Source organism: Quercus lobata, chromosome 4, assembly GCF_001633185.2.
Source record: "Quercus lobata isolate SW786 chromosome 4, ValleyOak3.0 Primary Assembly, whole genome shotgun sequence".
Classification (NCBI taxonomy): Eukaryota; Viridiplantae; Streptophyta; class Magnoliopsida; order Fagales; family Fagaceae; genus Quercus; species Quercus lobata.
Genome location: NC_044907.1, coordinates 56,696,703 through 56,707,905, shown reverse-complemented (window position 1 = coordinate 56,707,905; position 11,203 = coordinate 56,696,703). Strand labels below are relative to the sequence as shown.

Here is an 11,203-nt window from a genome sequence, read left to right as displayed (position 1 = left end):
GCTCGAGTTTAATGCAGAAACATGGAAATGTTGTTTTAGGATGATTTTGACTAGTTTTATCTTTCGGTCAACCCAGGATTGACTAGAGGCATTTTGGTCAACTTGACTTGAAATGACACTTTAAGTGGTTCGATGCTCGAACGGGTTACGCCACGTCAGTCTAGATGTTTCCACAGCCCCATGGAAGAAAGTTTATATTTTTGAGATTTTATGAGTTTGACACGCAAATCAAAAGCAAACAAAATACAGTATCTACAATATGTAATTAACCTTTTTTTTTAAGAAAGATTATGTGATTGACTAATTATATATTCATTTGCTTTTTTGAATATGTGGGCTAACGGTATTTGAACTAACAATTATTGGGCTATCTTTATATTGTTCTTTGTTCGTTTTGGAGTGTGCTATTTGTGCACACATTAATTCGCAAGGTCCGTCCTGCAGAGAGAACCATACCCAACTCCCTCAAACTTGAAAAGCCTTAGTCCGCCTTAGTCCGAGTCTGCAAACAACACAAAAAAAGCACCCACAAAGGTTTTTTTTATTTATTTATAGAAATGCTATGTCGTAAATTAATGTGTAAATTCCAGCACATCTACGGGCTACATCACCTCACATGTCAAATAAAGCAAATTATCTGTATATATTAAGAGAATCCAGAAAGTTAGTTATTGTTTTTTTTCCTATAAAAAATACTCCTAAATTAATTAACCAACAACTTAAAAATGGAGTTAAAATAGTAAGTTGGCAAAAGAAAGTTAGTTATTGCTTTTTTTACTATAAAAAATACCCCTATCTAAAACTTAAAAATGGGGTTAAAATAGTAAATTGACAAAAATAATAGATTCCTACTTCTACGTTGAAATGTCTTTCTACTTCTAATAAACACCTACTTCTACGCTGATTTAAATTCTTACTTCTATTCACTAACTCCCTACAAAATAGGATCACTCTATTGTTAGTTTTAAAACTCCTTCAATCTACAAAACTTACCCCATGTATTCAATTTTTTTTAACCCAAAAAAAGAAGAAGAGGCAGGCAGTACAAGGAAGACCCCTTCTGGTTAGCACGAATACAAGTTTCAGGTAACAATGAACAGCAATCACAACAACCGAACTTGAGAGACCCTTGGAAGCCTTGCCTTCAAAAACCTGCCTGATTTCTTTCTTCAAAAAGTTTTTTTTTTTTTTTTTTTTTTTTTTTTTTAATGTAATTGGGGCACAATTACATCTTATTCTTTCTCATTAAAGCCTAAAGGGTGCTGATCTCCAATCCAATGTAATCTAATAGCAATCTCGAAAATTGCAAGTGTCTTCCTTTGATGCCATTTTAAGGAAAATTAGAATAAGTGGTCTCCAATTACCAGCATCACATTTTGAAAATGCAACTAACAGAATAAATATACAATTGTGTTCTTTTGTTGCAACTAGATTACATATTTTGGAATACAGAATCCAGTGTTTTCATGCACTCACATGACCACATCTTTAATAAACACATCCAGGCACACATGGATATACATAAAATGTTCTATTGCTTACTCAAAAACTCTTTATTATACCCATCTGAATAGAGCTAATACATAAATTCCATCTAGAAGAGACGCAATGATTACGCAAAGTAGCATAATGACCACAAAAAGATGGTTGTAGCAGACTTCTATTTTTATATAACTCATGACACTGATTTTGCATTCATTCCAAGATGTCACCTAAATTGAATTCAAGTTTAAAAGAGCGGCATAAATTGCAAAACTCACAATATAGCATTGCAAGTCACTGCCAAACAGCTGCCTGTTACAGAAACACATGGAGACATTTTAATGCAATCGCAACTCTAGGGCTGTGATGGTGAAGGAGATGTAGGAGGCTTCAAATCTGGATACTGCAACCAGAGAGGAATAAAAAGTAGAAGCAAGAATTAGTACAGTAAATATACGGCAGAAATAACTCAATAAAAAGAATGTCTGCTTCAGGCGACAAATCAATATGAAGAAAATTTCAGTTAGAGCAATGCTAGAGACACAACATTTGCTGAGGAGTCAATTTGTAGTGATGTAAGTATGTAATATCACTATCACATGGCCCCACTACTAACATTATGTTTATTGCTCACTAATCATATATGCCACCTCAATAGTTGTGAACATTACATAAACAATTATGTCTAGTAGGATGTTACAAATCCATAGGGTAGAACTCACCCTTGAAAACCGGCTTGCAAGGGAGGGTGCTCAAAAGCTTATAAACACGATTATACTTATACTTAATCCATGTGGGACACTAGGATCATAACTGGTATGTTATGATCCTAGCGTATGAAACGGTGAAAGGGATATTATGGTTGGAAATAGTGGAGTGAAATTATTGGAAATAGGTAGATGATGTGGCCACAAATGTGGCTCAACATAAGCGTAGCAACAATAAATATTACGTTTCAACTTTTAGATATATATATATATATATATATATAGATTAGTTATTTAATTAGTTCTCTCTCTCTCTCACACACATATATTATGTATATATTAACATCCCATTGTAGCAAACCTCCTAAGCGTCTAAGCCTACACTCATCATACCAAGCACTCGACACGAGCATATAGTATATTTTCGTTTTTCATATCTGTAACACAAACCCAATCCTACCACATTCCAGATATAATCTTGATTAAGACCTACCCAAAACCCAAGCTACCCTGATAGTAATTAAACAGTTCTCTTACTTCAAAAAGTGGCAGAATAATTAGCCACTAGTGAGTAGTTTATGAGCTTCAAATCCTAAGCACATAAAGAGTGGAGCAGAAACATTATATTATAGAGTTATAGAGGAGTGAAAGTGAGAATTACGTATGGATATGGAGAAAGTGATTTTGAAAATCCAGGAAGTGATTCTGCTTTAACTTCTGGTTTTGGCACTGAATTTATGTCAGGAATAGGTTGTCCAGCTGTTTCTACTTTTGGCTCAGGAGCTCCTTCTGATTTTTGTACAGCATTATTAGTTGTAGCAGGCTCTAGGCTTGCCTCGGCAGGTGCAGGAAGAGCATTTCTAGGTACAGTTGTTGGTAGAAGAGCTTTTCCAATTTCCTGAAATTCCAGGCAATTCAGCATAGATAGAGGATATAATTATGAAGGGTCCGGTTAACATATGCCCTTAGGGTATACATTAATAATTCATTTTATGAAATTTTTTATGAGCAATTGAAAAAGCTGTAAAAAAAGTTAGTCACTTTTCATTTTTCTATAAAAGGTTTCCTAAAATAGTTTATTAATGTATACTTTAAAGGCATACGTTAGTAAAACCCAATTAGGAATAATATTAAAAGGATTCATTTTTGGATAATTCTTATTAAATAGATGAAAGAGCAACAGATAGTGATTTAGCAAGTATGCTTTAATACCATAAACATATATTAATATATACAACTCTGCAAACGTATTGTCCATTTTTACTTTCCAGGAAAAGTAATGGAAACACAGATTTCACACAAATATCACACACCTTTATTTCATTAACAAGCTCTTTAGGGGCAATCTTTGTGTTCAAAAACTCATCAACTTCTTGTAGGGTTTCCTTCCGATCCTGTCATGCAAAGAAATTCAGCTAAGCTCCAATCTAGACTAGAATTATATCATTTGACTGATAAAAAATTTCTGTAACTCTACACCACACAATGACCTGCCTCTATCATCAGAAAAATCAATAAATTTTGCAAGCTGGATGAGCCATACAAATTGAAATTATCATAAGATATGTATTCCACCTCAGTGAGACCAATGTAGTCTCAACCATAAGACACTAACACATGCTGTAGAATAATGCTGGCCATCCAAATCTGGGCAATGCATGGTAGCTTCAAAGGTAGTAAGAATATAATTTACAGTAACAAGTATCTTCATTAAACATTATAACAGAAAAACTTACAGAAAGGTTTTGGCAACTCACCTCAGCAAATAGGAGTTTCTTGCTCACAAACTGAACAAGAGCAGCTGAGCCTAAAACTTGGAGTATTGTTTCTACCTAAAAAGATAGAGGAAAATCATAAAATGCAGATGCATATCACAAAAATATGTCGCATTGAAATTCACATCAAATAAGAAGAATATAAAATTAAGAGAAACCAATTAACAAAGCATTATCAGCCCAACCTCTGAAAAAGCCAATAAACCTAATCCAGTGGCTGCAGCAATCCCAAGGGTGAGAGAAAGAGCATCTGAACCCTCCTGCACATTAATTGCCATCATAAACCTTATAGTGCTCATTTTAGAAACCATGTAAAAAACTTTTCAAAGAAAACAATATGCTGAAGGTAGAATATCCTAATGTTTCAGCTTATGCAATAACTTTATGAGAGCAACAGAATAATATATATAATGATGTTGAAATATATTTACTCTTCAGTAAATTAAAAAAATAGTACTTTAGACCAAAGGACAGTCATTCTCCACATGAAAAATAAATGCATTCTAGCAACATTAAGAAGAAAGGAAACTCGTCAGAATTAGAACAATTCATATAGCCATTGAAATAAAAGAATTATCTTTTATTCCCCAAGTTTAGCAAGCTTATAGTATTAGTATTTATGGTTCAAAAACTAATGTGAAAGATGATTTCCCTGTTCTGAATGAACCAGATATAAAATAATATGTTTAGGATAGCTGTTTAACACATCAACTCAACATAACAAACCTTTTAATTTCAAAAAAGTTCATACTCCTAAAAATGCCATCATTGATCAACACATCAGCTACAATAAAACTTCACTTTTTTGAAATTATGATAGATTAAGAACCAAAAAGAAAGAAAAGGCTACAGAATCAAAGGTCAAAGGGGCATCCAAAAGTTCACAAGACAAGTTTTTCAGTTACACAGTAATTTTGATTTTGATTTTGATTTTTTTTTGTTTTTTGATAAGTAATAAGTTATATTGATAACAAAAAGGAACACCCTAGTACACAGGGAGTGAACAAGGGTTAAGATATCAAATACAAAAATTGCAAGAGTCTAGGAACATATAACTAAAAGCTTAGAAACATACTCCAACTGCACCGTCAATAGCATCTGTCAAATTGCTAAAATCAAGACTCAATGCTTTCCTTGGTGGTATCCAAGGAAGGCCACTATTCTGCAAAATTACAAGTCACGTCAAAGTTTTTGTGTCAAACACACTAAGATATGGATTTCAATAACAATGTATTCAATGTAAACAGCATAGGAAGAAAGGGAAGACCATCCATCCTCGGGGTCCTTCTGCACCATCTTTTATTGCATATGCAGCTTTGAATCCATTTACAGTGACCAACTCTGCAACCAGTTCGGAATTTCCATCAAATCTGGCTTCATCACAAATTCAAAAACATTACTTCCATATATTAGCCCTTAGATTAACAAACATAAAGTCAGAAATTGACTGTTTTTTGAGACAATCAGAAAGCATGTGAACAATAAAGAGGGAAAGAGATGATTGATTGATCTGAAATTTTGAATTTAACTAAAGTTATGGTTATTTAACTGTCAGAATTAGTTAAAAAGTAATTATGATGCAGGCTGCAGTTATCAACCCAAGAACAACAATCCTTGAAGAGGAAAAAATAGTTTTACTTTTATTTAATCGCTAATTCAATAATGAAACCTGCATGATTGGGCAATGAATATCCCACATGTAGATTCTCACTCACACCAATTTTTGGCTAATTTTATTTTAATCAGCTCTGTCAGCTTCAATAAACACCCCCACCAGGAGAAACAAATAAGAAAACATGTGCAAGGAACAGTTTGGAATCCTCACTTAGGAGTGTTATAGAATATCCATAAATATACACAATTCAAGTAGATGTTGTAAGCCATTTTATTTTAGTGCAGAATCAATTGAAATAATTAGATTGAAAAATTCTGAGCATGTACATAATTAGGTTATTTCAGTTCTGGACATAGATATGGTTCCACTTTAATATCGTCCAATTTTATATATTAGAAAAGGCAAAAATCAATGATATTTGAACTGTTGACACTAGGGATCCTAACATTATCTATTAAGAAAGCTAAATTTCAGAATGGAAAATCTAAGTGCTGCATGTAGAAAAAGAACATTATTCTAGTGAATTTCTTATATCTTTCTCTTAATTATCCATATGAACTGAATAAAAGATATGCCGTATAATTTAGAAAACAAAATGAGGGAGAAATTATAAAAATTAGTCTTAAATTCTTACTTGTCTAAAATGAACAATGTGGTATTTTCTGGTTCCTTAAACTTTGAAGAAAGCTTCTTCAAGAACCCGGGTTTATCCTCGCCTTTGTAAACGATAGACACTGGCTTCTTCCTCAAACCCCGGATATCTGGACTACCCACTTGCCTAAATTCCACTGGTGCTCTTATATCAAGCAACTGAGCATTGGCTTCTTCACCTATTTTTGCATAAGCATTTTTGGCAGACTCAACACCCCATGGCTTTGGCTGCTTCAGAATCTGAGATAAAACCAAAGAAACCGCCAGAATGGTGGCACCACCCGCTATAACTACAGGATTCTCTGTCCCAAAACTTATAACACTATCCAGAACCCCACTTGCATCAAAATCCCCAGATGATGAGGCATTCACAGACTTTTGAACTGCTTCCTCATATGATAAAGCTCTAGCAATCCCAGTATTAAGAAATAAAGATGCAAGGACCAGACTTCCTTGAAAACTCCTTGATAAACATTGTTGTAAAGTTGGTGGGTTGGTACTCAAAACAGCAGAATTAGAGAATTTAAGTGGAAAAGTTGTAGGTAGTGATGAGAGTTTTCTGGGTTCTATTTTTCTGTCACAAAGAACAGACAAGGGGATCAAGCTTGCTGCATTGAGGGCCTCCATGGCATAATTCTTCTATGTCATAGACTTTCTGTGGCTCTCAAATTAGTGATGGAAAAGCTTGAACCACCATACAAACACACAGTTTGTTTCTTTGCTTCTAGGCTGACAAGCCTAACCTTAGCTTCAGTGGGTAAAAACAATTTGGTTTGGCAGGTTGTTTTTACTTTTTTTGAGTGGAGGGAGGTGCTGACATGGCATGGGAGATGAGCTTTGTACCAGTTGCTGTATGGCACGTGGCAAGTGAAGATGAGAGGTTTGGTGATCATGGAGGGAGGCTGTTGATAGTTTGATCACTTTCGGTTGTGTGTGGCTAAGAAAGAAAGAAAGAAATGTCCATAAAGCAACATACATATATATATAGTACATGCTGTCTGCAGTACCATACTCTCCTCTTTTCTATAGTACAAGAACCGGCTTTTCGTTTACGAGATATTACCATATGAGATTACAATTAATTAACCCGTTAATCGAATATATATATATGTATATATACACAGACTACTGTGATTCCACTTGTTTGGGTTCAGAGCTTTGTACAGGCTTGGACAACTAAAATTTTAAAAATAAATAAAATATATTATATTTTAGGCTAGCCCACTTGTGGTTAAGCTCTTCTCAGTTTTAGGCTAGCCCACTTGTGTCTTTGTATCTCAGATTATATTATATACCAAAGTTCTTAGGTTAGGTGTTAGTGTTACTACAATTTTGACGGAAGTGGAACCTCTATTATTCCTGAGTAGAAGGAATTGTCTAAACCCGGGAGAATAGTCTCGTTTTTTAAGAGCACAACAAGATATCCTCATCCTAAATAAAAACAAAAAAGAACCTAATAGATTGGTAGGTCTATTACAATTCTGTTACTGGAATATATGAATATGAGAATAATATTAAGCGAAAATTATACTTTATCACTTTAAACTATACATGATTTTACACTTTGCACCCTAAATTTTTCGAATATACTTTTTGCACCATAAATTATGACCCATATTACACTTTGCACCCGATATTAAGTTTGTTGTTAACTTGAATGGAAAAATATAACACCACGTGAAAAAACCTAATTACCCATCTTCTCAATGCTTTAAAAACAAAAGATAAATTACACTTTACTACTCTAAATTATACTCCTTATTACACTTTGCACCCTAAACTTTGAATTTTATCCAAGTTAACAAAAAACTTAACATCGAAGTGCAAAGTATAACAATGGTCATAGTTTAGCATACAAAAAGTACATTAGAAAAGTTTAAGGTGCAAAGTGTAACATAAGGTATAGTTTAAAATGGTAAAATATAATTTCTGTAAAACTAAATTGATGTCATTACTTACAACAAGCTTAACTGATAGCTATTCAACTAATTTCAAATTTCTAATGAAATTATGTAAGCAAAAAAGGATTGCTTAATGACCTTATTTCTATCTTAAAACAAAATATATAGCCTTTTTAAAGCATGGCATTTTTTAAGGTACATACAACTTTATGTTTGCTTGATAAACAAAATAAGGTTATGAAAATAAACCCATCCAAATGCAAGCACTGCGTCATTCATTTGATTGATGGTCAGCAACTTGTAATGTTAATATATATACATTTTCATATGGAAGGTCAATATATTTGATAGATTACAATCATTGCTTGAATGCTGAATCCCTGGTGCAGGCAGGCTTATAAAACTGCAGGCGCTCCAATACTACAGAGGGAATCCAAACGATGGCAAAGAAGGTAGTAGCAATTTTTTTTTTTTTTTTTTTTTTTTGAGAAAAAGGTAGCAGCACTTGAAAGCGGTAAAGTACTCCTTTTTTTTCTTTTTTTGTCAATTAGTTGCTAATCCGTGCAATGCACAACATAGTTTTAGAGAATTTATGTATATTTACTTTACTCAAACAAATAATCACTTGGAACAAATAAGACTTCACCTTCTACGTACTATGGCTCAAAGCATTCTATAAAAGTATAATTATATTTGCAATGAGAACTAAACAAATATATATCAATTATTGCAAAAATTGTAGATTGATTGAAACAATCATTTAATTCTTTTTTGTTAGTTCATTCTTTTACGGATTTAAAAAAGTATATATTATTTTTCCTCTGTGATCTAGAATAGAAGATGATACTCATTCTACATGAGCACAACAAAGTTAAAATATAAGAGCCAAAGGGGAAAAACATATCAAGAGGATACAATTTGTCTCCTAAATATAAAGGGAGGAACTCATTATAAATGCTAGGGATAATAATTTAATGATTTAACTTTTTTTTTTTTTTTTTTTTGATGAAAAACGATTTAACTATTTTTAGAGATAATTTTTTGCTATATTCATCCACATAAGTTATAAACACCCCCTCCCTCATAAATTACAGAAGCTGTTATTCAAAGCAGAAGTAAATAGAGATACAACAAAAGCTGTTATTCAAGCAGCAGTTAATAGAGATACAACAACCACCAAAATAGCTTTCACAGAAATATCTAGAAATTCCGAAGGAAATAAGATTCTCACTGATCCAAGGCATGATGGGTTACACCATTACATGTTGTGTTGACCTTTTGAAAGATATTATGTTATTTTCACTAACTGTTGTCATTAACAATGGTATGGTTTGTCTTTATACACAATGGCAGAACAGAATTCTTCAGTGTATTGCTACTAATCTACACTTTAAAATATTATCTGCAAAATAATAAGATTCTTATGTAAACAATAATTCACTTTAAAGGAATCAATATATATTTTCTCCTGTTAATGAAGACTTGCAATTGGTATGCACATTCCTTCCTTTACCACCCATCTGAAACAATGAGAAGAAAGATTTAAATTTTATATTCTTTCATTTTTTTTTTTTTTTTTTTTTTTTTGGGTTTCCCAACCGGTATCCGAACCCACTGGGCCGACTAATCCGGTTTCGGAGCGGGTCCCGGGGTTAAGGTTTTAAACTCCTCCCAACGGGCTTGCGGGGGATCGGTATTCTTTCATTTACTTCCAATTCCATGGTTCCTAAAATGGAAATATTTTAATTATTGTTTGTATTCAGATTATAATTGAAAAAACTCAACCAATTGAGAAACTTAAGAAAAGAATCTTTCTTTGGTCAATCAATGGAGGTGACTAAAATTCATTAGGATATGGAAGAGAAGTAGAAGCCACAAAATTAAACTAATTCTTATCCTTATCCATCATAATTGATAAGTAACTGTAGACGGCTTTGACTAAGCAAAAGAATGAACAGACCTTGGTGAAACTTCTAAAATGTTAAACTCCCTCCACTCATATCAAATCGATGTTTAGATCAATGACAACTATAATTTTAATCCTTGTCCATCATAAATATCCTAAAACGTACACATGCAAACCCTTGCAAAAAAACTACAAACCTTCAATTAGTAGATGAAAATAAAACATAAAAATCATAATACTTAGAAATGCAAACCCTTATAGAAATTTTTGAGAACCCGGAAAAAAAACTGGAATTTTAAAATGAGGAGGTTTGTTTGGTTTAACAATACAATAAATGTTGTAGAAAAGAAGCCAAAATTTGTGTAAAAAAAGAGTCATTCCATGTAACTCAAGTAGAGGAAATGGGATTGAAATTCAAATATTGTTCTTCTAATAGAATCCTTATTGTTCTTTAATACAGTAGTAATATGAAACACAAATGAGCAGTAATATGAGTATATGACAACTTACAATATTTCCATAAGTGCAGGCATAAAAACATACTAGATAGGCAAATTTTTCCATCTTGATAATACACATTTTTTTGTAATGGATCACTTTTTTTTTTTTTTTGGAAAAGATGCAGTGGATCACTTAAAAATTGATATGCTTCACCTAATACCTACAAACATCATAAATAATGAACGAACTTGGACTTTTAAAAATAATCTCTTTGCATGGTTTTAATATTGGGAACAATGTTCTGAGAATGAAAATAAATAAATAAATAAATAAAGCAATAGATGACAGTGCAGGACACTTTGCATCAAGCATATGAACTTTTAATTCTACTTTAAATAACATCTAAAATTTTAAGCAACTTTTGGAGCTCCATTCAAGCAAATTTATTATAATTTACACCAAGGACCACTCATCATATATTTATGATGGGTTATATTATTTTTTTATAATCAAATTGGTCCCACTGATACACCAAGGGCCACTTATCATATTATAAATTATCTATGAAGACAGTTGGTTGTCCCATTGAATAAAAATCTAACAAAATCATTGTTATGAAATAAATTTCATTTGAGACCTAGAGTGAATTCTAATAAGATTTTGTCTCATTGAAATCTGATAAATGCTAAGTAAAGGTTCAATTCCACAATTCAATCTATAATAAT

At 32.6% G+C, this 11,203-nt stretch overlaps 1 protein-coding gene across 2 annotated transcripts; it reads right to left on the bottom strand.

The window, feature by feature from the left end:
* Positions 1 to 1,397: 1,397 nt before the first annotated feature.
* Positions 1,398 to 7,003, bottom strand: LOC115986655 (rhodanese-like domain-containing protein 4, chloroplastic). 2 transcript variants are annotated; one of them, XM_031109885.1, is made up of 8 exons: positions 6,214 to 7,003; positions 5,232 to 5,334; positions 5,040 to 5,126; positions 4,150 to 4,224; positions 3,947 to 4,021; positions 3,503 to 3,583; positions 2,851 to 3,087; positions 1,398 to 1,885 (listed from the first exon to the last, which is right to left on the bottom strand). In XM_031109885.1, exons 1-8 carry the CDS (start codon positions 6,855 to 6,857, stop codon positions 1,838 to 1,840), a joined length of 1,350 nt encoding a protein of 449 aa, XP_030965745.1. In that variant the 5' UTR covers positions 6,858 to 7,003; the 3' UTR covers positions 1,398 to 1,837. The 2 variants fall into 2 exon arrangements, with proteins under 2 accessions (XP_030965745.1, XP_030965744.1); XM_031109884.1 differs by having other exon boundaries at positions 3,926 to 4,021; positions 6,214 to 7,001.
* Between the last annotated feature and the right edge of the window lie 4,200 nt (positions 7,004 to 11,203).